Below are 27,662 nucleotides of genomic sequence, written 5' to 3'. Positions count from 1 at the left end.
TTGTCACTTGCACCTGAAGTCAATCTTTACTGGATTCTACCAGACTAGAGATGTTTAATAGGTGCTATGACTATTCTAGTCAACTTTCAAGATCATTCTCAGGCCAAATTTGTATTTCTGGAAAACAGAAGAACTAGCCATAATGCCTGTAGAGAAAAACTTACTCTTGATAAATGGTCACTCTATGGAAATGAGGAAGATTTTTACTTATGATCTGATCTTACTTATCCTTTGCTTCACATGAAATCTTGGTGAACACCACTTTCAGACATACTTGTTCTTGGCAAAGTTCTTAAAGGGTTTATCAACTGCTTTGCAACCTTTAGTTAAAGCTAGAAGGTGCATGAAGCCCAAAATTGAAATTGGCCAATGCCTTTTTTCAGTCATCTCAAAGAAAAAAGAAAAAGCTGCTCTTTGGGGATTTTTCTTTCACCATCCAGATCTGTACTCCCACCACACTGCCTGCACCAGGAAGGGGATGTGATTCTGCTCAGGATTGAAGAAAACTGCTCCCAGTCCCTTTCTGACTCTTTTGACTTTCCCAAACTTTACCAGTCAATAACACAACCCTGAAAGCCAGACCACCTGCTGTCCTAAAGAAAATCTGAGGGCAGAGCTGGTGCACAAGGGAAAGGTGTCTCTGAGGACCCAGCTAGGTGTACTACTGATAAGTCAAAGCTGGAAAAAGAAACCTCTGTTCCACCACTGAAATTCTAGAGGAAGGGAACTTTCTCCTGCAGAGAGGCAGTTGTCATGCTGCAGAGGAAGCTCTCCTGCTGCAGGGAGAGTCCTTCCATTATTCTTTTCTATTTTCTACTAGATACTTAAGCAACAGTCAACCATCATCTGACAAATGCTCACACAGGTATCTTTAACAGTTAATTTCTGTGCATTTCTGACTTTAGAACTTGCTTTGCAATCACTTCTGCATATAAAATACCATTGTTTGTATGTTTGCTGCTGTCAGCATGAAGAAAGCAAAAGATCCTTGCCAGGTTTATGTATCTATATTACTGTAGATAAATCTGAAATTCTAAAAAAGGTTGGATTTTGCTCCTTAACACTGGGCTTTTATTGAGTTTCTGTCTAATACTGAGCCAGACAAATTAGAGTGTATATAATTTAAAAGTGTTAAAGAAGAATGTCACCATATATACCATGAACTGTTATTTTAAAAATAAATTATGATGAAAACAACTACAAAAAAAGACACAGTGTTGCTTTACAATATAAGTCCTAAATTCCCATTCACTTCTTCATAAGGAATGAGAGAAAAACAAGATTTCTGATTTTTTTTTCTAATTGACCTAAGTTGCGGTGTATAAAAATTGCACAACTGCATGTTTTCTTTAATTCTAATTTGCAATGAATCCCTTTATGCTTCCTACGTTGTCATCTGTCTCAACAACATTAAATTCCAATTTGTTGACATCTGGTCCACTCCAAATCAAATCAAAGACATTTGACATTACAGAGCTGTGTTCAGCAAGCTTTCAGACAAACAGCAGAGGTCGGACAGAATTTTTCAAACACTACAGCAGATCTACCTCCCCCTCAGTATACACTGAAAACCAGTGTGAGAATCAAGTATCAGAAATGAAAGAATGAAGAACTAGAAAGGGATATCTTGTTCTTTCCACATTTAGGTAACTGTAAACTAGAATAATTTCACTGAAGTCAGCAGAATTGTACCCTGAAAAAAACAGAGAAATTACATTTTCTCACTTTGGACAAAAGCTGGTTGATTTTAAATAATTGCATGAGTATTCTGTAATATTCGCAAATACAGCATTCCAGTCCCTTGTAATAAACTTCATCTCCCTCCACACAAAACAGATCTACCTGAAATTTTGGCTTAAGTGATGAATAAAACTTTTCTCCGGAAATTTGATGCAATGTCAGTAAAACAAGGCATAAAGTAGGAAATTATCTCATCTCTTGCAGATTTCCTTGGTTTCTTCTTTCTTACTAAAAATCTAAAATATATTGACTGAGTAATTTTTAAGCCCACAAGTCATTAAAATGACTGAAACTTTTGCTAGAGTTAGTGGGCATAGAGATGAACTATTTTCCACAATCAGAAGTTATTTTGTTAATTGCATCTTGATTCAAGCTTTGTACATAAACCTTTGGTGCCTTGATGACAGTGTTTTAGTCTCTAGCAAGGAGCAATTAAAATAAAGGGAATACAGCTGTATAATGAATGACCAAGATGAGGGTAGGAGTCAAGTATTCCTGCATTATAATCCTGTCTCTGAAAACAGTTAAAAGTGAGCTGTTGGCTAACTACAAACTCTTGACTCTCTCTATTTGTGAAATGCAAATAGATTATAAGTCTGTGAGAGTTAATATGATTATAACATGCTTTAAAACTCCTGAACCTAATATTAATTCAGTATGTACCCATAAAAGAAATGTAGCAAGAAAGATAATTGTACATGCAAGGCCTAGGAAGTGAAGGATTTAGCTGGCATCAATTATTTCATTCCTTCCAGTGCAGAGCTCATGAGGTAAAACATTTGTTGTTATTTCAGTAAGGCAACTGTCCTCTCTTGACTCTGCAGCCCCTCTTAGGTTATCCATGCCCATGTCAACCACAGCACCACCTGGAATGATGCTGGTCCATTCTGGTCCCTTGCTGTACCCCCTGCGTTAGGTCTTGCAAGGGAATCAAGCACTGTAAGCTTTTCCAAGACAATTACAGAGGTTTAATAGGCAACATCCGACGACTGTAGTGAGAGACATTTTCTTGTATTGTCGTTACACAATTTCACATGTAGTTTGAACTCATTTGTCATCATACTCAAACTAGTGACTGCAGCACTTCACCCTGAAAGATCCTTTTTGGTACATGAGTTTACATTAGTCCACAATACCAAAAATGTTTTGTTTGGGGTCATTTGGGACTTTATTCTTTCAAGATTTCTATGTTAAATAATTAGCTTAGTAAATGTAAAGACTTCCCTGAAATGAAACAATGATAATAAAAATTTCAACCTAGTGCTAAATACTGTCAACAGAAAAACTTGTGTCCTCACAAAAGCCAGCACCATTTATCAATGTGTTGTGACAAAGTATGAGCACACTCTCCTCAGTCAGATATGGCTTAGTAATTGAAACCCAACTACCTCTCCTTTAAGAAATGTATCAGTTTTACCATCAAAAACAACTCCCAGGAGGATGTTAATGTTTTTCCCCAGCATCCCAAAGTGTGCTGAGTACTTCATAAAGAGAAAATGAACAGCACCTGCAGCAGCAGCGGCAGCGAAGCACGGGGTCTACTAGGGAGGGAGGATGAAGATGGAATGAGATGATGAGCACCTACAGCTGCCAGTTAGCAATGTTAGGTATAATGTTAAGTTGGCATATAATTATTTTTACAAAAATTAAATATGAAGGGTAGAAAATGCAACCATATCAAAAAGGTTTGTGAAGAAGAGTGAGAAAGAGCACTGCTCTAGAGACTCTGAGATTCAGAGGTACCACACACTGAAGCTATGGAACAGCCCTGTGTACACCAGGCCGGTTAAAGTGTGGGTGCTACTCACTGGCCTCAGTTTCTAAACCTGAAATAAATAAAAAAACATAACACAATAATACCTAGCAAGAAGCACTTCACAGGAGTGTACTAATGGAAGGAAGCCATGTGAGACAGTTTCATGGTCTCTGAACAGCCACGGTCATCTGCTGGCTGAAGGCCTTTGTCAAGAGTAGAGCCTCTCTTCAGTCTGTTTTCCATTACAAAGAAGTGTAGGTATGATTCAGTGTCATACACCTCCCCACTCCCCCTCTCTACCTGTTGAAGAAAGTAACTTATTCTATACTCCTCCACCTTCCTCGCCACCTCCAGCTGTTTTGAAAGAGCTGCCTGTCATATTTTAAAGCAGACCCCACCTATGGTGAATAAGAGCATTTATTAAAATTCTGGAGCACCAAATGTTACAGCTTGCCCTGAATGCCTGAGGCTACTGACACTCCTTCAGCTTGCCTGTGGTGGAAGGGTGAGTGACTTGGCCAAGCCAGCAGCTGCTGCATCACAGGTGAGGGATGGGTGGCTACAGGTGAGCTTCAGGTGAGATCCTGATACCAAAGGTGGTCTTCTGTGGAAATATCACAGCTACCTTGGCTCCTTCAGTCACTGGAGGGAGTTACTGCCATGAGGAGAAAAGAGTACAATAAGGAGGCAGTCCTGACAGCCTGCTTTTCTTCCCCAGCCTCCACACTCCTAGTTTGGGCAGAACGGGCAAACCTGCTGCTTCTCCAGTTGCATGGTTCCCCAAAGCAGTGGGGAAGAGGACAGCTGGAAGCACAGCAGACTGCTGCAGCCTTCTGGAGTCACCTCTGAGTCACTACACCATCACAGTTCATCATTATCACAACTTAACATGCACGATGACCAATGCCTTCCACAAACAGCTAATGAATGTCTACTACTTCTATTTTAGCCTTTCGCTCTTCTTTTTATTGGATGTGATTTCTCATGCCAGCACTTCACAAACATCTTGGAAAACAGCATTCAAAGTGTCTTCTCACAGGCTCTCAGTTATACATACTAAAGATGATTACATTTCAGACAGTAGCCCAAAATCCATCAGCACCAGGGCCATACCCCAAACGAGAGATGTGTCTCTGGGCTGGCTTGCTCCATAAACAAATCTAAATGTGGAGCACATGGAGGTGCAATACAGCACCTACCTCATTTCCCACCTGCTCTCCCACAGTGACACAGTGACACACTTCCTCTCTTGTCTTGCTGTGCTGGGGGTCTTCTGGATATATCGCTAGGACTACCCATGTTACTTGAATAGCTACTCCTTTGAATCATAGAATCATAGATTCAGCTGGGTTGAAAGGGACCTTCGAGATCATCAAGTCCAACCCTTGATCCACTACCACTGCAGTTACTAGACCATTACACTAAGTGCCACATCCAGTCTGTTTTTGAAAATCTCCAGGGATGGAGAATCCACTACTTCCCTGGGCAGCCCATTCCAATGTCTGACCACCCTCTCTGAAAAGAAATTCTTTCTAAATGAAGAGACCATGGAGACTCAGGCAGGAGTATCCTGGAGTCTAGATCCATGTTACATGGATTTAGCTGTAAATATTCAGATGAACTGTGCTACTCTAGAAAATTTTTCTCCTTGTACAGACAGAAACACTAGCTGTTAACAGTACAGCAGTTACAAAAAGTACTCTGCAGGGGAACACCATTTCCTAGCACTGTTATTAAGGAAACATATCATAAAAATCTTTCACAGATCTGATGACAACTCTTTGCTAAATTTTTCAAAACTATAACCTCTCAGCACATTTTCAAAAATATTGCACATGTTTACCTGCTTTTATTTTCTACTTTAAAAAAAGGCTTGTCGTTTTCAATATTCTCAATATTTTAACATCATCAATTAAATTGAATAATCAGTGTTTTTCTCTGGAAGAGTACTGAAAAGAAAGAATCAACTAAATTTATTGTGATTTAACCACAAATTTATTATAAATTTAACACTATGACATGCTCAATTTAACATGATTATCATGGACATAAATATATGCCTTCTGAGTTTTGAACTTGACAATGACAGCAAGAAATGAAACATGACTTGGCATTTATGTCTTTGCAATAGACGTATTGGAGCTAATTCACTTCTCATTCAATGAAAAAATACTTTCATGTTCACTGCAGTTATTCCAAAATTATGCTTACAGAATTTTCAAAAAAACAGGGCCCAGAATCCTTCTGGTACAAAGGAAATTATCTATACACAATTTGGACTGGAGCCTCATATGCTGTGAATCATGTAGGTGTTCTGATTTACAACAGCTGAAAAATCTGTCTCACCAAACATAAATTACAGGCTTCATCTGAGGAGTAAATCCCTGGGAAGCTTCAGCTGACATGAAATCTATGTGCTGTTTTCCCTTGCAGAGTCTGTGTACTATCGAACAAAATCTTTACTTGCTGAATATTGCAAGTCATACTCAGGCATAGGTAGTACAAGAAGTTCAGTAAGTCGAGCCATACTTTCAGCTCTCAGTCATCTCTTCTTCCTCAACTGTAGCAGGGATTTCAGAAAAGGGGCTTTCTTTCCACTTTCTTGACATTACTCAGGATTGGAAGCCTTTTCCACCTGCCCTCCCACTATGGTATATTACCGTCCTTATCTCTGTTTCTACCTTCCAGGATAGGATGAAATTCTTTCTTTCCATGTGCCTGGGGCAAAGCAGAACAGAGTCCCTTTAATTTAGCTCAGTTATCTGAGAATGTGTATCATTACAGTGCTTTTCTTCCATGGCATTGACAGGGATCTACATCTTTCCTGAGAAGGGAGATTGATCTATTCATACATGGTAATTTATTCACTATAGTTGTTTATTAAGATCCTGCAGTCCATCTGTCTATCTGTCTGTCTCTCTCTGTTTCTCTTTCTCTCTCTCTCTCAATCAATCAATCAAATAAGTATACTATCCCTTGGAAAACTACAGAAATTGCACACATTGCTTACGACATTAGGAATGTGCATAATGCATTTTTACTTGTCTCTCAAACAGGATTCAGTCACTGGAAACAGAAATAAAATGAGGCAGTTTGCCACTCACTACCGGGAGATGTCTTGACACCCCAATCTGGCATTCTTTTCGTTGTCCTGCTTAGGGTCCAGGGATTTCCCTTAACTTTACCCCTTTGGTTAAAGATCTGAATGTGAACCAATCCTTATCCAGCAAATTCTCTCTCTGCCATAAATGTAATTAAGAGTGTGGGACAAAATTCAATCATCTTTAAAATCTCATAGATTCATTAAAAAATCATTCTGTATTCTAAAAACTCAACTGATAGTGTTATAGAAGTTTAGCTGGTCCACTGAGGCTGGCTCTATGCAAGAATGTTATAAGTTACCTGAGAAGTTACCTGGGCATTGGAATATCTGCCTTGTAGTGTTAGAGTTGTGCATTTAGTCTGTACCAACTAACTTTTTTCCAAATAATTGCTGGGTATGTTCAAAAGTTAACAGTACAACTGAATGGACATTTTCACAATGACGTCACATGCACACAGCCAACCTCTTTTGGAGGAGCAGAGGATTCATTAGCATAGATATAGACTGTTCTCTACTAGTTAGCCTCAGTTACTGTAAACATTTCTGGACACTTTTATTTTGCCAGCTTAAACCTGAGTTATAGCTGCATGTATGCCCTTAGCCCACTCATATAGCAAAGCAAAAAGAGATACTCTAAACACTACTGGATGACCTTTCAACCAAGGTGCACCATGAAAACCAGGACTAAGATTGAGTCCTGGGACTGTTACCAAGCTCAGCAGATACCCAGTATTTTCTTAAGCCTCTCTAACATACTCATACATTTGATGCCTAAAATATACCCTGTGTTATGAATGTCTTTTAGTGTAATATATATTGCTGTTATGGTAACTACTATTCCATGACAAATTAAGAACATACTCTAATTAGAAAGCTTAAGCTCTGAGAGTTACAAGCTAAAAACACGGCTCTGTTACATAACGCTTGAAAAGTATCTCCTTTTGAAGTAAAGGGATGAGTATGCATATGTAGTTTATGTCTGCAATTAATAATATAGCAGTGCAGTCACGGACAATAGGATCAACAGATTAAAGCACCTTCAACCTCATTATAATTCAACACTGTAAGAGGAAAAAGTCATGACTATATTCAAGGGTTAAAATTAAGAGGAAAATTCATTAATTTTGAATCCAGCTCATCATGCCTGGAGGTTTGTATACTGGGCAACAGCTTTATATTCTTATCAAGACAGGAAGCACTAGAAGCTGAAAGACTTGAAAATAGCTCCAGTGAAATAATATTTAAAAATAAACAGCATTGGCTGTAAACCAAAGTAGAAATCCAAAAGAATATATATGTTCTAAAAAGCACTCATGAATGCATCAACAAACAATAATAATTCAATTATAATAATAATTTCAATTATAATAATTTCAATTATAATAATAATTATTCAATTATATTACCTTATGTTAAACTGATATTTTTCTGACATTACTTTTGGAAGTTAATGATAATCAACAATGTAGGTACACTGTGCTGGAATTTATGCCAATATAGGAATCAAAAACATTATGCATAACAAATATCTAATGAAAGGTAAAAATCTCTGGTAGTCACTTTATTTTGTAACCTTTTGTTTGCCTTCCTCCTCTTTAGTAGAGAACCTTTACTTGAGATGTATGCATGGGTACTGGCATGTTTGCTGGCATCATGGAAAGATTAACATAATAGCAAACCTGAAATCAGGGCCAAGTTTAGTACCAAGGATGTAGGATGGCACCGATGACATGAGCTCTAATGCTTTTTACAGCAAACCTTGTAGCAGGAAAAAAAAGTACCACTGAGTTACTGTAACGATATCTGTAAGTTTGTATCAGTGAGAGCTTCCTTAGGAAGGTCTATACAGGCATCATCTGAAATCACAGAGTACAAACTCTGCCCTGGACAAAGATCAAGAATTGTATATGCATGTGCTTTCACCTGCTTGTTTTAAATCCCTTCAGAAAGCATGTAAGAAGATGGCTCTGTCTTCTCTGCTCTGATGTTAAAGCACTAACTGGGCCTTAAAAAAAAAAAAAAAAAAAAAAGTGGAAAAGCTTATATCCACACTAGTATTTTAATCGAAAAAAGTGTATTTTCCAGCTGCTTCAGAAGATGGGGTGGATACCATGGTTCCACTGGTGTGAATGTGGGTGGTTGCATTTCCTGTGCTGCCAAGTAGAAAGTGGCCTGAGCAGGGAAGCACTACTGTGGGAATGTTTATACCATGTTGCCCATAACGGCAGTGGAAAAGAGCACTGCTCCCTGCCAGCCTGCTCTCATCTGCCTTGGGCTGGCCAGAAATGGAGGAGTGCAAAAGTATTTACAATTTTCTTTAAAAACTCAACTCTTACTTGCTCTGAATGTGATTTGGTCTAAGAGGGGAATCAAGTGTTCCATCACTCGATGAGGCTAAAAATAAGGGATTTTCAGTGTTCCTGCTGCAAACTTTGAGTTTGATGTAAGCTGAGAGCAGGAGTGGTGTAAGCTGAGAGCAGGAGACTTCTGTATGCAGTACCTGTATGTGTGAACAACGGGACAGGAGTGAAACACGGGTTGCACATGATACACGGGTCCGTGGGCATCACTGTGGTCATACTAGTAAAGAGCTAAACCAAGTGGCAATTCTGAACTCAGCAGCATGAACTCAGGCTGGGGCTAACACAGTTGCATGCTGGGTTTTGGATAGGATCTGTCATGATACCTACTGGTTCAGAGCACAGGCAGAGAAATTACAAGTTTCTCTGGAAAAATAAAAAGAGAAAAGCTCTACAGGCATATCCTCATTACATACGCATGCTGAAGGCAAAAGAGATATCCGAGGACTAGTTTTACAAGTAAGAGAATCTCTTGGACAAGCACTTACTAGTTAAGGAACCATCAGATCCTGACTCAGGCCTCCTTCAAGCTAGACAGTGTTTAATATCATGAGCATTCGTGATGTGGACATTACACTGACTGACACACAGTAGCAAATACCAAACTTCTCAATTGCAGCTTTTGTTCCATTTCAACATTTCTGCATTCTCTGGGGTGCAGAAAGGTTTATTAAAATTTTTCTCTGCTGTTGGAAATAAGTTTTTTCCTTTTGAGTTTTTCCCTAGTGGTTATTGTGTAAGAGGATCTTGTGAGAGGTTGAGTCTGCTGACTCAAGAGTCTTAGCTTGAAAGATAGTGAAATATTCTTGAAAGTATATAAATTTGTCATCATCATTGCAGGAGTAAGGTGATGGAAATCAAGAAATATTAAGCAGAAAACTATATTACAATTGCACAATGTTTTAAATCCACACATTTAAAATTACATAGTGCACATAAGGAAAACAAGAAAGCCTCAGTAAGGACATGTTCTCCACTGTCTGGGCTAATATCTATGATCTCTGAGATTTACCAAATGATGTATTCTGTGTTCCTTTCATGTTGTTTCAATTTTAGCATGAATAAAACAACTGCATGCTACTACTACTCTGAATTCAAAATCAAGTGATGCTAACTGAGGTTTAATCCAAAAATGATTACAATTCTTTTTCATTCTCCTCAGAGTTAATGCTTATCACTGCCAAAACACATCCAGACTAGAATGACAGTGGAAATACGTTCAGTAGGGGTTTTTGTGGCAATTTTTGCAGCAGCTTCTAAGACAATACAGCAGCATGTCCAAACCAAATTAATACAGAGGACATATAGTTCCTATGAGTGTTCTGAGTTCACAAGCAGATGAAATCCATTTTTCAGTAACACAAATACTGGTTTAATTTACAAAGATTTATGGATCAATTTCTTGCCACCAGGCTGTGTATCACAGTCCTTCACTGAGCTCCTTTCTTACCCTTAAGGGCAAGCTTAAGTAGAAGCCTTTTGGATCACGTTTCCTGACATGTTAATTTTAAAAACTATGTGCTTTCTTTCTGTCTTTGAACAAGACTTAGAAATGCTAACCAAAAAAAATGCTTACTTCTTTTAATTCATAATCCTTCAAACTTTTCCTAGCAGGTATATAACTTGCTACTAGCAAACTGTGATATTCGTTGTGGCCTAAAACAGAACACTTTACTTTCACTTACACATCAGTTTCAAAATACCATTTTTTAAAGAAAATACCTTTTATCATACTGGATTAAACACTTTCTCAAATATTTTAAGTTGCATAATAAATAATAACTACGTCTTTACTCTGTAGCATTAGGAGCTTGGATTACAAACTGAAAGCCAAATCACATTATTTCTAATTTGTATGTTTTTTTAATAGAAACAAAGACATGGTATATATATTTTATTTTTAATTCTTTCATTATTTGCTGTTCACAAGTTTATACAACAGACGTTTTTTCAGCATAATGCCCACAGAAATGTCAGTTAAATTCTAATAAAAGTAGAGGACATATTGAACACAGAGCTGGTACATTTCCCTCTCCCTTTGAAAGGGTCTGAGGTAAAATAAAAGTAAAAAAGGAGACTAAATGCACATTCAAAAATGAAACTAATCAGATATATATATGCCTGCAGTCATCATTCATGTTTTTAATATATTTTAATAAGGTTATAAATTAAAAATATGCTTTAATAAAATACAATTTAAATTATGAAAAAGGGAGCAAAAATATAAGTTTAAAAGTCTACAGAGACATAGTTTCTATGTGTTACGTGTTTTGAAATTAACTAAATTTTCTGTGGATAATTACTGTAGTTAAGTGTACAGATAACTCTAAAATAGGAGAATTCTTTAACCTTATTCCCTGAATAAAAATTTAGTCAGTATATAAGAAAGAATTTCTGTTCTTATGGCAGTTAAAACATTCGGAATTATTTTTAACTTTACAATTTTATTTAATGATTTCTTTGAAAAAAACCTACTAATTTAAGATCAAAGGAACAGAAATAAATAGTAATATAGCTGATGGCTTTTTAGCTTATAATCCTTGTAAGCCTATAATAAATTATATATTTATTTTATTCAGGAAAGATAGAAAAGGAAAAGCTATATTTACTCTCTATATCTATTTACTCTACCATCCTCTCCACAATTAACACCTTTTAAACTTTGGAAGCCTAATCCACTGGTCAAGTCACAGGTATTTCACTTGGAGGGACAATGATTTCAGCCTAGTTGGCAGTGATAAATGTTTATTCTTGTTCTGTACAGGAGCATAAATTTCTGGTTTTATCAGCTGCACAAGCAATGAATATCTGATGTAGACTTAGGACAGATGTACAAGCATACATCACTTATCTGCAGTAAGAAGTTGCTTCAAAAGGTAAATTCCAGCTCAGAAAGAAAAAGAAAGGTATTTGTTACCTCTGATCTTCACTTGGTCTTAAAAGTGTTTGAGGCATGAGCTCAGTCTGGTTTTATCATTTCATACAACCTCTTTTGCATATCTATATCTGTATCTGTATCTCTCTTTATATATTATTTCATGAATATGAGTAACCCATTTTCAAATGTTACCAAATTAAACCACTGATCTTTCTTAGGTAGACAACCCTTCACATTCCTAAAAGTTTCATTGCTTGTTTGAGCACCAAATATCATAAAATACAAATCTTGATTTACCACTTCAATTACTATGGAAAACAGTATGGAGAGAAGAAGATGTAGTCCCAGCATCTTGGGACAGAAAGTCCAGGCTGTATTTATAACTAAACCACTGCATGATCACGGATCAAGCAATTCATATTCGTATTCATATTCATATTCATCTCTCTTTGCAAGTTACAGATAAGAAAATGGCATGTGATCTAGGTATTGTTAATCATTCTCAAAACTATTTTTGAAAAATATTGTGTTGGTAATGCATTTGTTTTGCTTAGTATGAATGCTCAGGAGGAAAATATTTTGTGAAGATCCAGGTTTACCATCAAGGAAAGATCATGGAGTCCCTGAATATTGTTTTTATCATGTCATGCATTGGCAAAAAAATTGAAAAAATAAAAAAAAATTAAAACAAATCTTGCAGGTCAAAGAGCTACATCTCCTGGAAATCAAGATTACCATTAGCTGTCTCTAATGTCAGTGTTTTTCAATAATATTAGTATTACTTAGTATATTGTAATACTTTCTTTGAGATTTCCAGAGAAAGGGCCACATATGCAACAAATTCTTAGAAGACGCACAACCAGTACCTCTGATTTTTGTCACCAGAACTTAAGATATTGATATGGAAAAAAAAAATACAGGCATTTAATTTGCTTCAGTGTTGATATGTATGGATAGAGAATCTGAAACCACTTTAATCATATTCAAAAATGTCACGTAAATATAAAGCAGCATGATGAACTACCATCTACACCAGAAACTTTGTGAAAACCTTGCTATAGCGAGGATAAAGGTGTTCTTTGTGAACAGTGAAAACCTTGTTCTTGATTGAAACTCCAGGGAAAGAGAACATGTCTCCTGTTCTGATATGCAAAACAAAAGATGAGTTATCTTCATCTTGTTAAGAAATTCAGCCTTTGGGGTACAACCTATTTACACGAGTGCTGAGAAGAATGAAGAATATTATGAGTACTGACAAGAGAATAACTACTATGAGTATTAACATGCTGAGAGTATAAACAGAAATACTAAAAATTGTCCTTGTTGCCTACTACATGGTTAATTCGTAGTAGAACGGTGGGGCTGTGGTAGTGGTGTAGGACATTAAGACATTTTATGTATTTTACATTTGTATATAGTGTACAAATACTGAGAACATAATTGCTATTTAATAAAGGTGAGGAGGCTAGAACAAATATGAAGAGCTTACTTCTCCAAAACTATTTCTAAAATGTATACAGAGAGACTGGAAGTCCTGTGGTTCTCCCACTGATTTACTTACCTTTAATATATGACAGCTTACATGGTTTTTTACCCTGCTAGAGAGGGTTCTTCCTACAGTTTAGCATCACATTTTATTACACAGCCACAATGTACCATAAAGAAAGAAAGGGACATGAAGGAAATCAATCTTTTTGGGTTTCATACTGGCACCTAGATTTTATCTATGAGTACATAAGTAAATGCATTGCAGAAAATAACTGTACTGTTAGGGCATCTGTTGCAAGCATTTTTAAGGTAACACAGAGCTTTTTAATTTAAAAACATTATGTGTATTTTTACAAGCAGCTGGTGCTTAAAGTATGTTTGTAAGCAAATTGCAATTGATGTCTTCTCTACTAATTTGGTACCCGGGGACAATCTTGAAAATTAGATCTACATATGACTAACTGAAATTTGTTGTACAATGTAATTAACTTAGTCGAGGTAGACCCTCATCAAATGACACTAAACATAAGAAGTGAGTCTCAGCGCTCTTGTGTCATCACTTTTGCATTATGATTCATGCATGAGCCAGCTCCAGTGGAGCCTCTGGAAGCAGCCTTCATCCCTGCTGAGCAGGAGCACTGCGCTCTCTGGTGGGCGCACAGCTGCCACAGGCAGAAAGCAAAGAGGAATTTTGGGAGGTAGCAGCCAGCACAGCTGTACCCTCCCAAGCCTCTGATATGAAACTGTAGCTTGTGTTAGCCCTGGAAGAGCCACACCTCCTCCTGAAACATGCAGGGGTATCTTCTGAGTCCAATCCTTCTTCCCAGTGGTTGAGGGCTGCCTAAGCTTTATATGTCCACAGCAAATACTTTAGGTTGGAGACACCCACCCGTGACCCCTGTCATGCTCTCGGTATGGGTGTGACACTGTGGGCTGAGGAAGCCAGAGAGGCCTTTTAACCCAACACCAGCATTTACCATTACTATATTGGTCTGGCTGCAAGTTAATGTCAAAAGCCCATAGGCCTTTGGTTTTCAGCAAGCACACACACACGAGACATGCTATGTTAGCTGTTGAAAAGCCATAGTCCTGGACAGAGACTGTCCCCTCATCTGAGGACTTACAGCCTTCTCAGCTGACATCCCCAACCTTTCCTCTGTCCTGTACCGTGCCCCTGAGCAAACCCTGCTCCATCCAGTACCAGCCCTCCTGCTCCCCTGGCCAGGTACAGCTGTACCAACCAAGGGCAACAGTACTACTGCAACATCCCAAAAGCTAGCCTAGCACTTAGGAGATGGAAACTAGAGCAGTGGAGAGGCAGGGGTCCCTCCCTCTCTCCAGCCATGCACATTCTTGGCCAGAGGGCATCCTCAGGCTTTCTTTGGGCTGTGGGCAGGCCCTGACACTGCAGCTGGCTGAGGACTGCAGTTCCCACAGAATTTAATCAAAACCTACAGACTAGTCAGTAAACTGCGTTGTTTTTGCATCTTTATTTCTCAATATACCTCTCAGGCCCTTGGCTTGTTTGAGTGCAGGACTGAGGTACCATGAGGGCAGTTCTGAATGCAAAGGGTAGAGCAATATTAAACCTTAAAGGACAAACCCTCAGATGCTGATGAGACATCTCAGTGGCAACTACAAGAATGTCTGTTTCTTTGTTTGAACCTTGCAAGTATTTCTGCATGTGCCAGCAGATTCAAAAAGACCCTAGCTGCTTTTATCTTGTGCTGGGAATATCAGAACCATGCTTTGCCTTGTATCCTTATGTTCCTCCTACTTCAGAGGATAAACTGTTCTGACAAGGTTATATAAAAATTGAGTGGACCTGGAAATTTGTACATCCTTAGGTAAAGAGCCACAATCCAGCAGTTGTCCATCTCTGTAACTCCTCATCCTCTAGTTCAAATTTCAAATATATTAGAAGGCGAATCTTTTCTATCATGGCAAATGGCTTCCAAAATCAAGCATCTATCACAGTAATTGCCTGGTCCATCCTTGCATTCAGGTAATAGCATTTCAGTTCAAGACACCAGCTCCTCCTAACCTCAATGTAGGCACTCTACAAGAACTGACATATGAATGCTATGCCTTTAGACATTTTGCAAGTCAGCACCATTAGCTTCTGCCACAAGGCATGTCAAGGTGACACCACAGCTGTTGTGCAGCTGAGGTGTTCACCAAACCTTTATCAATCAGGAACACGATGTCCAACCCCAGGCAAAGCTCTGTTCACTGCTTGCTCCAGACCTGTGCTAGGGGCTTGATGGACAGCTTGCACCAACTGCTTTGGAGTGGTGACTTTGCTCTCCAGTTAAAAATGCAGGTGCACAAGGTGGAGAAAATATAGGTCATGTTTAGAGCAGCCAACCACTCCTTAAAGAAGTCATATGCACTTAGCATCATGATAAAGCTTTTATGAAGGGCACCTGTACATTTTTAAGTTTAGCAAATACATACGTATCCTACACAAATATGTTAGAAACAAATGCTAAAATCAGTATTTGAAGTCAAGGTTTGTGTTTTTATCTTTCAGTTGCAGATTTAATCTCATTCTCCATGACCACAGTAACGATGTATAGCTACAGTCAGTGGAGGTGGAGGGAGTACACTCTCCATGAACACGGCAAAAGGAACTAAATGAATCTGGTTTCATACACTGAATGGGTCAAGAGCACCATCTCGTGGTTTTCCCTTTCCACAACAGATTTCGTTTAAAAAAATCTATGATACAGAATAAATTCCTCAAAGGGGTTGTCAGCCTTTGGCTTTGAGAGTTGGGGAGGAAACCTTGTCACAATCCTAATCTAGAATCCTTTTTTTTTAAACTCTCAGAGTCAAGGTAGACCTTATCTTTTTAGGGCTAAATATTCAGAGCTTTTTTGAGAGTGGTCACTGACAGTTTTATTTATGTTTTACCTTTTTCTTTCTTTTTTAGTCAAACAAAATATTCAACATGCTAAAATGTTGCTTCCTTGCAGTGAAGCCCTTGGCTAGTGACAGCATATCTGACACATGCTGCAGTTTTGCCACATGCTAGAAATCAGGCTCTGCGATGACAAGTTGTGCTAAGGTGCCAGCACTTGCAGAGTTGAAGTAAGAGAGTTGTTTTTTCTTGTTTTGGTTCTGACATGTTCCACAGTCCTCAGAGCACAAAGGCTTTTGCTGGAGGATAAATTAAAATGCATACAAACTTGTCCTTGTTTGTGCAAGTGACTATATCATCACTATCTGGCACCTCTTTTCAGCTTCTCTGCTTGCTGTGGTGAGACTGCTGAAATAGCCTTTAATGACTTGCAGGAAAGTGTAAGCATCTTGAACAGCTCCTTGGATTTTTCAAGATAGCATCATAAGTGCAAGAAAGAGAAGTTGCAAAGCTCAATACTGATTTAAAAAATTCCTAAAAACCTGTTTCTGTCTGTCTCCTGGCTAGGGTCAGGATGAAGTTAAGGAAAAATCTGTTTCCATAGTTGTTCAAGCCGGGAGAAACAGCTGCTAGCCACAGCAATTTACAGAGCAGAGAAATGTCCCACCCTTCCTCATCATGGAGAGCCATTCCTAGAGATAAGTAAGTAACTGGAAGAAATCTGTACTTGCACCAGTCAGGCAGGAGACTCTGGCAGCCTGCAGGTATTTCTCACCTTCTGGAGATCTGAAAAGCATGTGCAATGTGGGTAAGAAGCTTTCACATTCCTGCAAAGTCACTGGGGCTGTCAAAGGTTGAGTTTGAAAGTAGTTTTTGACAACAGCTGTAGTACCTGGAGAGGACTCCTCTCTATATGGCAAGTGTTATACTCTTGCCCTAGGTATGACTCTCACATTGATTACACATCAAAGGCAGGTCCAAGATAGGCTCAGCACAGACATTAACAACAATCTATTCCTACCTTTGGCACGTAAATCACTCTCCTTAGCACCAGTTGGGGCACCCTCACTCTCTGAGGAATTGTTTTCTCTCTCAGCAGCAGATGCTAGCATGCCTGGGTGAGGACTGATTGTCCCCACTGATTGCTTTCAATCAGATGCATAGTTTTTATACAGGCCCAGTGCTCAGTGTTGTTGGGCAAGGTTTCAACTGCCAGGCCAGGTTACCATAAAGGAGGAAATAGCTGCGTGGCCACCACAAATCCCCATGCTTTAGAAATTTTGCATAGGAAAATTGCAAGATCAAGGTCCTTAAGGAGCTGTCACCCACCTGATGAAGGCTGTAATCTTAAATGTCTATTTTAATTGTTAAAACTAAGCTAGTAGGAAAGGATCTGAGTATCATATAAAACAGTTGGGCAAGAGGAAAGAAACAGCCACAATGGTTTGCAGCAGATTCATCACAGCTTGGCTAAAGTTTCATTAAAAGTCAAATAATTTGACCTTTCCAACAAGGTCTCAGGTAGAAGGTAGGTGTCTCTTAGCACTCACAAACTGGTAAAAAATGTTCGTTTCTTCATATTGTTCATCCGCAATTGTGACCACTGAAGCCATGTAGTCGAACTCTTCCCTCTTATCTAGAGGTAACACAGAATTTTTCTCAAAATTCTGCATGAGCAGATAAATTTCTACAGCTAATGAAAAAAGAAAAAAAGAGTAGCTGTTCTCCACTTTCTCTGTGTACAAATTGTTAGGCCTACTAGAGAGTGCATTCCCCTTAGTAAGCTCAAAATCTGAAAAGGTAAACCTGTTAAGTTTGTAACAGCCACATTCAGCTCCTAAACAGACACACAAGTTTTAATTCAAAATGTATCATACACTGCAACACCAGTTTAAGAGTGAATGCCTGTGCCACATTTCTTTAAATCGTTGTAGGAAATAGCAGTTCTGTTCAGATCACATTATCTGTGTTCTTCAGGACAGAGGAATTTCAGTAGACACAGATGTAAATTTTATAACAAACTTTTGCTTATAATATTTCTTATTTATCAATGCCTAACAGACTCACTGTGGTTACATGCATATCAAGATGGTGCAGTTTAATTACCAGAACGAGGTATAATAGGATCATATAATCACAGAATGGAGTGGGTTGGAAGGGACCTTAAAGATCCAGTTACAACTCCACTTCTAGGGAAAGCTTAGGGAGTCTGCTTCTCTGGGCAATCTGTTCCAGTGCACAGTCACCACCCTCACAGTAAAGAATTTTTTCCCAATACCCAATCTAAACCTACTATCTGTAAATTTGAAGCCATTCCTCCTTGTCCTGTCACTACATGCTCTTGTAAAAAGTCCCTCTCCATCTTTCTTGTAGGCTCTCTTTAAGTATTGGAAGGCTGCAATTAGGTCACCCTGAAGTCTTTTCTCCTCCAGGCTGAACAAACTCAACTCTCTAAGCTTTTCCTCCTAGGAGAGGTGCTCCAGCCCCCTAATCAACTTGGCAGCCTTCTACCCTTCATTCTCCAGTCTTGAGCACATTTTTAAGTGGACTTGAATAGACAAAATATTTATGGAATCAAGCTGCAGAACGCAGCATGAGAATGGATTCAGTACATTTTACACAAACCCAGAAGACTTGCACTTTGTCAAATCAACGTCTTTAAGAAGCACATACTAGAAACTTGAGAAAAGAGAAGTAATCTTCTAGGACGATAGACAGAAGTCCAACAAAGCCAACGAAGTCAAGATCATCAATTTATTTTCACATTTACAAGACAAACATGAATAGTATTTACAAATATATACAAATACTAAAAGTAATATTATAACTTCAAAAACAAAGAACACGTACTTTTTAGCAGTATAGCCAACATACAGTACTGTTTTTTTTAAAGTTGGAAAAGGTATCACCTCAGTTCAAGGAAAACCTGAGCTTTCTGAATGAAGAAATGAAGGAAGAACAATTTAAGATTCATATAAGAGAAACCATCAGAGAAAATGGTATTATGAATGTTTGCATTTAAAAATCAAAGACAAAGCTTTGAAAAATCATAAAATCTAGACTCCCTCATAATTTGAAGTTAAAAAGGGCTTCACTCACCTCACTGGACAGCACTAGAAATGCTTTTAAAAGCCTTCTGAACAAGACTGTTAAAGAGTACAGAGGAATAATAGAATAAACTTCTTTATAAATATAGAATAGCAGAAAACATTTTCTTTGTAGATGAATAAAAAAAAATTTATGGCACATCTGACAATTTGTATTGGGAGGGCTGGATCACAATCTCTTTAGATTCTGTTTGCTTTTCTTACTCCCAGGAAGTGGCCCTGGTATAGAGGTGGATTTCACTGGTTTGCCGCTCATACAGTCACTGGAGCTGTGGTAGCTGCACATGCACTTTGTGCAAAAGTCAAAGCCACAACTTTCACGATTGCACATTGCTCTTTGAAGATAGGAGTCATACTTTGCAGGTGAACCACAGCGATGGCAGGCTTTAAAGCTTTCAGTGTTTTTCAAGGTCTTGGCAGCCTATTGGAAAAAGCATACACAGAAAATCAGGAACAGAGGGTAAGTAAACTCTCCAAGAATTTCCTAATGTTATCTAAGAGCCACAAAATGTATTATAATTTCTCTTACTCTAGAGAGATAAATTAAAAATTTAGCCTAATTTTTGTATCAAATTGTAGTGGAGATCGAAAAGTAATAATCACACTATAACTTTCTATATACTTTTTTTTGTATACTTTGTACTGGAGTAGAGGTAGCCAATTTCAAATTCTTTAAATTTAAAATTTGACGGATAGGCTAAATCAAAGGCAGTAAGTAAAACAGCCCTCCTGAATCTTCCTAATCCCATCTAAGGATGGTGTTTTAACTTAATTTTTAAAAAGAAAAGAAAATAAATATTAGTTCTATTTAAATCATTGACATTTTTGAAAAGTGAGAAATGTGTTCAGAAATCTCAGCTGTGGAGCACTTAGTTTGAGATACAAAATGGAAGCAATTCCTTTTTCTTTCCAATTAATTAATTTTTGACACAAAAACGTCTGCTTTCAAAATGATTTAGCATTAGAAAATTATAGACCTGTATAACACCTTATATCATTCAATTGTTAAAAGCAAAATGTTTATATAATCTGAATGTGTTGCGTATAGACATAAATGTCTTTTAGGAACAAAATTTTAGACAGCTACTGAACAGAGTACTTTTACATTCTTAATGCTACAATGTCCTATATAGTAGTACTAGAGCATCTGGATCATACTTTCCAATGCCATTATATCTTCTCTTATGGCACTAATTTGCAGGATAAGACTTTTGAGTTTGAGCATAAAACCTTTTTCTAGTTAGGAAAATCTACTGCTTCTTAATAAACAACAACTTTCAATAAACATTTTTAAAAGTCTTATGAAGTACTTGCAGCATAGACCTGCACCTATATGTGGGGAAAAAAACAGCTTAAGAAAAATACAAGGTGAAGGAAAACAGGCTGTTTGCAGTTGTTGACAACCATAAATTTGTAGCTAAATAAGTCATTTTAATGCCAGATAATTAGCTGGAAAAAAATCCAACAGAGAATGAACAGAAAAAGTATGCGTTGCTTATTTTTTTAAAAAATAGGAACTTTTTAGTCTTTGGTCCCCCCTTTTTTTCCTTTAAATTGTCCATCAGTTCTGAAGCAAAATTGACAGGTTTTGTGGGATTTAAAATAGTCATACTAAGCAAAAACTGGCAGCCATACTAATAAGAACTACAAGCACTTGAAACAGAAGATACTACTTTCAGAAATATGCTTTACAAGCTGATCGTGTGCCAGACAACATGTGAGAAACTAAAGATGAATGGAAATCATCAGTTACCTCAGAAAATTCCACGAGCCTGCTGTGATTCTTAGATGCTTTGGATCCGGTGTTTTTTTTGTTCAAGATTTTTGGTGGGGTTGCTTTCTGAATGGAAGCTAAAGACACTCTGTAGAGAACATACTCCCTTGTTGCAGCATGCTCTGGTGCCTTTGTGCCACTCTGATGAAAAGAAAAACAAGATTTAAATCAAGATTTAAATTTGAAAAGAGACTCACCTGATACTGGTTTTTTTGTTTAATAGAAGTCAACAACTAATTTTTGATCCTTCCTCCTGGTTTCCAATTAATAAAGCATCACACCAAGGAGTGTGTTACTGATTTTACCTCAACTTTCTCAGTCACTTCTGTTATAAATGCATAGAACAGCTCTAGTTCAGACCATCAAAACAACAATCTATTATGTCATCCTACTTTCATATTAACTCAGTAATTATTTAGGCAGAGCACGTAACCTATTCATCACAATGTTTTATAGCACAAAACAGTATTTCTAATTCTTTATGGTGAATAGGAATGCTTGAAGCTTTCATTGTGAGAAGTCAACTCCTCCCACCAATTTTCCAGGTTTCCAGTTCAGGTTAAACAAAAAAGCATACAATGGTAGGAGGAAATAAAATTCTATGGGTTGAATGTTCAGTGGTGTCCAAATGTTTCACCCCAACAGGCTAGCACTGTAAAACACTACATAAAAACTCAAACTGGTTGACCACCCTATCCTGTGACAGATCTTAAGCCTTGTTTCATTGTCTCTCCATCTCATAAGAAAGACACTCATAGTGTTTTAAGAATCCTGACTTGATAACGTGCAGTGTCGTGTGGTTGGATCTACTATGTTTTATTTCATATGACAAAGAGGCATTAGGAATAGCTCACAGTATAAAACACTTCTTAGTTTTCTGTAGCCAGCACATTGGAATTTGGAGGCTGCTGCAAGAAAGTACGGAGACCCTGAGTTGCACAGTCAGCGAGGATGATGAAGCAAGCAAGCTTTTACTAAGTCTCTAGGGCTATGCTGGAAGTGACCCTCTCCTTCCTGCCCTTCACTGTAACACAGGACATGTGGAAGCTCCTAAGAACATCTGCGTCTCTCCTTGGGTCACCTTCTCAGTCAGCCTTCCTTGGGGTCCCCAAAGACACTGATGTGACTAGCAACACTTGAGACAGGGCATCCTGACAGGACAAGCTCAGACACTCCAGTGACAGTTTTCAATCTAAGAAACTTTTCTGTGATCTCTTAAGACTAAGTCCTGAAATAGCAGAAAGATACTGGTGGTTCAGGCACAAATTATCTAACAGGTGCAGCAACTTACAGAGAGGTTTTTCACAGCTTTACTATACATTTGGAAAATCCATTTATCTTCTTGTAGAATCTTCCGCCATGTTGTGCTGACTTTGGCAAAACTGCAACGACAATAGAAATATATCAGTTACCTTCTGGGAAAGAATTTATTTAATAGCAAGAATAACTGTAATCTTTTTCCTTCATGTAAATATAGAACAAGTTCACAGTTGTAGTCTTTAATTGCCTTCTTGGGAAAAGATATTCTCCACGGCTTACATTGTCAGTTCATGTTTTAACACACTAACACATAATACTAAACATTCAGTATATGTCACAAGCCCCATACTTAAATCATTAAGCCATCTGACTAGGCTGTTTCCTTTCCCAATGAAATACAATGAGATCAATATACTTACTTGATTAAATCCACCTCGCTGAGATGCCTTAAAATGTTTGCTAATATATGCTTCAGGTTCTTTTGGAAGAGCTCGGCAAAAATGTCTATTTTATCTAGCCCCATTTTCTTTCCAATTAAGTTACAAAGTTCAACTTTTCCCCTAAAAACAATTCTGTCTATAGCAGCCCAAGACTTGAGATTTCTTTTACCATTTTTTTTCAAAGTTGAGCAAATCATGTCTTCATAATGGCTTACTGGCAGTAAAGTCTTCTTTGAGAACTGTTCTTGGTTTTGGTTCTTCCTGAGACAATGTTTTGGTGTCCCACAGAGATTCCCAGCCAAAGGTATACTATCCTCATGTTCTATTGTATCAGCATACTGAGTATTTAACATAGAGGAATAACCACTGTCCTCATTAAGTTTACTGTTTTCCAGTTCCTCCATTTCATAGATAACTTCATCAAGTCTCTGGGTTACTTGTTCGTTTTCTTTGTTATATATTGGTCTTCCTCCATCTTCAAGTTCTAGATTTCTGGTGGCTGCATGATATGAGTCACTAGGGGATATTTTCTGATGCTCTTCTGCACAGTTTTTACAAAAGCCTTCCTTGTAATTCAAGGGGCAGGATTTTTCCAGCCTTGTTTTCTCCACAGTAGATTTCAGTGGTGCAAACCCAGCATGAAGAGATGCACAGTCAAAATCACGTTTCATTTTGCAAGAGCGGTTAAGGTTTGATTTCATTTTGTTGTTTGTATCCTGCAAGAAACAACAAGGACAGTATTACAACACAGTGTAAACTACATCACAAATTATTCTTCTTATAAAGAATTTACCATGCCTTCCTTCTGCATTATGACTTTTATACTGTTATCTAACTCACTCTCTAGTGTCTGAAATACAACTAGTGGAACTATGGATTTGAAGAGCCGCTATGTAATTCAATCTATGTAAGATCATCTCAAAACTAGAGTTTTATGCTGCATATAACTAGGGCTAGGAAACTGACTGGCTGATTTACTTTGTCACCATTCCACCAGAATAGTTTACTTTTAGACACACCAATGCCTCCACTTTCTACCCTAAATGTAGCGACACGGGCAGGACACTTGCGGTCCCTGCAAGGGACATCAGTGGCAGAGGGTCCACGAGTGACAATCCGGATCAGAGAAGCCTAAAGTTTGCATCCAAGACCGGAGGCAATGCTGCTGCTGCAGCCAGGTATCTGGCATTTTTAAAAAGGGAAGAGGCTGGATGGCACACGAAAAACTCGAGTGCTCACATGGATGTGTAAATTACAAAGAAAAGCAGCCACCCCTAAACAATGGCCAGAGGGAAATAAAGGTTACTTACAAGCATGATTTTAAGAGAGTGAGAGGTCAATAGATATCATAGGGAAACTGAGCTTTCCTTGCCCTATTTCTTTCCCCTCCCCCCCAAAATACGGTGCTATCTATATTAACAATTGCAGGGGGATGGGCGAGGGCTGAAGGGGAGAAGGAAGCCATCGCTGCCCTGTTAAATCTAAAGGGGAAATAATTTTCAACATGCTTTGTAATCCATAGGAAATATAAGCTCCCCCATTTGAGCAAGAATTTTAAAGGATTTAAGCACTTCCAACAATTTTGGAAACAAGCATTAGAAAAATGTTTAATGAACGATTCAGAGAAAAAGTCCCTTCTTTGTACCTACGTTTAGTGGAAGAAAGGAGCAAATACGCTTATGGCTTTGAGTAGTGTGAGTTAGGTGAGAGATGTAAGCCTCGCTAAGCTTCCTCCTTCCCTTCCCCCCTTCCTTGGGAGCGAGTAGAGGAACTTTTGGGTTGAAATCCTAATGAATTGGAAAATGTCCCCCCATCAAGGCCGGCCCTGACCCTCCGGAGGAGCGGGCTCAGCCGCGGGCCCCCGCGGCGCTGTCAGGCTTCTCCCGCCCAGAGCTCAAGATGGCCCGAATCGGCGGCAGGTAGATCGGGTCCCGGCTCTACCGTGCCCCACGGCCCCAGGACCCTCACCCTGCGCCTTCGGGGGTCTCCCCTTTCCCCAGCACTACAGGATTCCCCCTAAAACGCCGGTGGCGGGGCGAGCAGGAGCGCGCCGGGTGGATGCCCCCTCCGGCGGCGTGGCCCGGCGGGCGGGAGACAGTGCGGCGCGTCCCCGCCCGCGCTGCCCGCCGGCGGGAGCCGACCTGCGCTCCCCACCCCGGCTCGGACCCGGGCCCGGCCCCGCCGGTGCGGCGAGCAGCCCAGAGCGCCCCACATGCGGCTCGTTGGCGGGATCGGGGCGCTCCGTGGCCGCCCGTGTGCCGCCGTCCCGTCCCGTCCCGTTCTGTCCCGCCGGCGGGACAGCTGCGGGGCTAGGCTGCGGAGGGCAGCCGGACTGGGCGGCCGCCGGGGATCCCCCTCCCCAGCCCACCATGACGAGCCATGCATTCCCAGTCCCGTCGCTGCGTACGCCGGCAGCCCCCGCCACCCCGGTCACGGAGCCCTGACGGCGGAGCCCCGCTGGCCCGAGCCGGTCCAGCCGCGGAGCCCTGAGCACGGAGCCCCACAGCCGCGGACCGGCTGGTGGACGGATGGCTCACCCTGGCGCGGCACTCACCTCTGATGCGGCGCCAGCGGGCAATGCGTGGTCCGCGCTCGCCGGGCGCTTTTTAAAAACTTTGAATTTGGTATCCAAAACCGCGCCGCCCAATCGCGCCGCGCCCTCGGGCGGGACGCGGCCAATGGGAGGCGGGCAGAAGGCGGGGGCCAATGCGGGGCGCGGGGGGCGGTGCCGGCCCGGCCCGGCGTTTTCCCTCCCTGGCGGCTCTGAGGGAGGCGGGCGGCGCGGCCGCGGCTCCCGCGCGGTGGTGGCTCCCGCCCGGCCGCGGGTCCCGCCCGCCCCTTCCTCCCGCCCTCCAGCACCCGCACGGCCTTGCGGCGCTCTCCCCAAAGAACTGCCGCCTTCCCCGCCCCGGGAGTGACGCGCCTACGCTCAACCTGGCGCCCAGCTACATCTCCGGTTTTTTTTTAAATGGATGAGCCTGGGATTCTCCCATCATCCTGACACGCTCCCAATGTGCAAAGCTCCTCTGTCGGGGAAGGATTCTCTCCCTCACTGGAGATATTCAAGAACCGTCTGGACGCAATCCTGTGCCATGTGCTCTAGGATCATAGGATCATAGAATCACAGAATCAGCCGGGTTAGAAAGGACCTCTGAGATCATCAAGTCCAATCCTTGGTCCATTACTGCCGTGGTTACTAGACCACGGCACTAAGTGCCACATCCAGTCTCAAGGATCTCTCACGACCCTGCCTGAGCAGGGAGGTTGGATCAGATGACCCACTGTGGTTCCTTCCAACCTTAACCATTCTGTGTTTCTGTGATTTAAGTCTGTGATTAAGGTGGATCTTGCATCTGGGCTCCTTCCCACAAAAGAATTGTATTTATTTTAAAGCATGACCAATGCTATTAGCAGCTGAAGTGTGAGGAGAAGCACCACTGGAAGCTAGGCTGACCGGACACCAGTGCAAGGATCTCTGCTGCTGCTGCTGCTGGAAATGCAATCTGCTCACAGCTCAGGGAAGTTGCATTTTCAGAGACAACATCCCTTGTGTTAAAATTAATATAGAGTAAGGCTTGCCATGATGAGCCAAGGACAGCAAAGTCCTGTCAGATGCCAGTTTTAGGATACCTCAGTCAGGCTCCTGCTAGAACCACATCATGTCTGGTTTTTCTCACACAGGTCAGAGGCTGGTCACTTGCAAGGCAACACCACCTCTAGTGTCTGTTGAAGAGCTAGATGAGAACAGGCAGGCTGTGAGCCAGGCAGGATTTGGCCAGACGGGCTACAAGTTTATCTAAGTTTTTCATGCAGTAATCCAGTGCTCAGACCCAGTTGATGTCTCTTATTTGTTTGGATGAATATGGAGCTGAAGTTAGAAAGAACTGCAAACTCTATCCATCACAGGATGTAAGAAAGCCTGGCTTCAAGTCAAGTCAGTAAGACTCTCACAAGTGCTCTATAGTCTTCCATTTGCAGTACTGATCTGGTAGGAACAAAGACTTCAGTCCTAGCTTCTGTGCCAATCGATACCTAATGAGTCAATGTTTCTTTTTACTTTTTATGTGCCAGTTGGGAGTTGTAAAACTATTAGTAAATGAAGACCTAGGTCTCATGCTTACCAACAGGATATATGTATGCCTTACCTCATGCATATAGATATTCCTACATCTGAAGTTAATGTGCGTGTCTTTAATTAAAAGATTTGGAACTTAATCGTAGTTACCATGCAGTGTTTACTAAAAAACAAAGCTGATAAAGGTATGGAATGCCTTACAATGCTGTTAAATAGATAGACAAAAACACTAAGATGTCTGTCACACCATGTAACTTCTAGAAAATCAATAAATTGGAGGGTCAATTAAAAGCATAAAGCAGAAACTCAAGCGAAGCCAAGTGGAGACTAAAGTATCAGCTGAACAATACTGTAACAATTCACTTTGGACACAAGAACAGAAACATTCTTTCAAAAATCAACTCATATGATTTGTCACTTGGCTTCCACAGCTTTTTTTTTTCTGGAAAAAGGGATATTCCTAGACTTCTGTTCTGAAGGGTATGAAAACATGATGAAGATACATTTAGACTCCCTCTCATGACATTTTAATTGATTAACAGATATGCATATAGGTAGAATCACTCAAAGAAATTAAGTTTTTTCTTGTTCTCTCAAGTAAGCTATTTGACACTGTATTGACGTTTAAGCTATTGTTTAAATGAAAACTGGAACTACAAATAGCTAATTTTTTAACGTGCGCATACCTTTCAAGAGTGGTGTATCAGTATCTTCTCAGTGGAGAAAACTAAAAACCGCAGTTCCTTCTGGCGCAGTCAAATTTACTTTTCAAATGGACTGCTGCAGCAATAATGTCTCTCATATGAAGATAATAAAGT

The 27,662-nt window shown here is 39.9% G+C and overlaps 1 protein-coding gene across 2 annotated transcripts; it reads right to left on the bottom strand.

The window, feature by feature from the left end:
* Positions 1–19,037: 19,037 nt before the first annotated feature.
* Positions 19,038–27,646, bottom strand: FBXO5 (F-box protein 5). Of its 2 annotated transcripts, none has more exons than XM_051801694.1 (5): positions 27,531–27,646; positions 22,749–23,485; positions 22,361–22,451; positions 21,049–21,210; positions 19,038–19,716 (listed from the first exon to the last, which is right to left on the bottom strand). In XM_051801694.1, the coding sequence occupies exons 2-5, from the start codon at positions 23,468–23,470 to the stop codon at positions 19,465–19,467; spliced, it is 1,227 nt and encodes a 408-aa protein (XP_051657654.1). In that variant the 5' UTR covers positions 23,471–23,485; positions 27,531–27,646; the 3' UTR covers positions 19,038–19,464. The 2 variants fall into 2 exon arrangements, with proteins under 2 accessions (XP_051657654.1, XP_051657653.1); XM_051801693.1 differs by having other exon boundaries at positions 25,324–27,538.
* Positions 27,647–27,662: the final 16 nt, after the last annotated feature.

The sequence above is a fragment of the Manacus candei genome, unplaced genomic scaffold (assembly GCF_025592945.1).
Source record: "Manacus candei isolate 608988 ecotype Guabito, Panama unplaced genomic scaffold, ASM2559294v1 h1tg000052l, whole genome shotgun sequence".
In the NCBI taxonomy this organism is placed as follows: Eukaryota; Metazoa; Chordata; class Aves; order Passeriformes; family Pipridae; genus Manacus; species Manacus candei.
Note: the sequence above shows the minus strand (reverse complement) of the source record. Positions and strands in the feature narration are given on the sequence as shown.

What these genes read in the sequence shown, in the direction of transcription:
- FBXO5 (XM_051801694.1), bottom strand. Translation starts at nt 23,470, where the DNA reads ATGAAATCAAACCTTAACCGCTCTTGCAAAATGAAACGTGATTTTGAC. An exon ending in AGCGAGGTGGATTTAATCAA is followed by an intron (nt 22,452 to 22,748) that starts GTAAGTATATTG and finishes TTGTCGTTGCAG; the next exon opens with TTTTGCCAAAGTCAGCACAA. An exon ending in AAGCTGTGAAAAACCTCTCT is followed by an intron (nt 21,211 to 22,360) that starts GTAAGTTGCTGC and finishes TCTTTTCATCAG; the next exon opens with AGTGGCACAAAGGCACCAGA.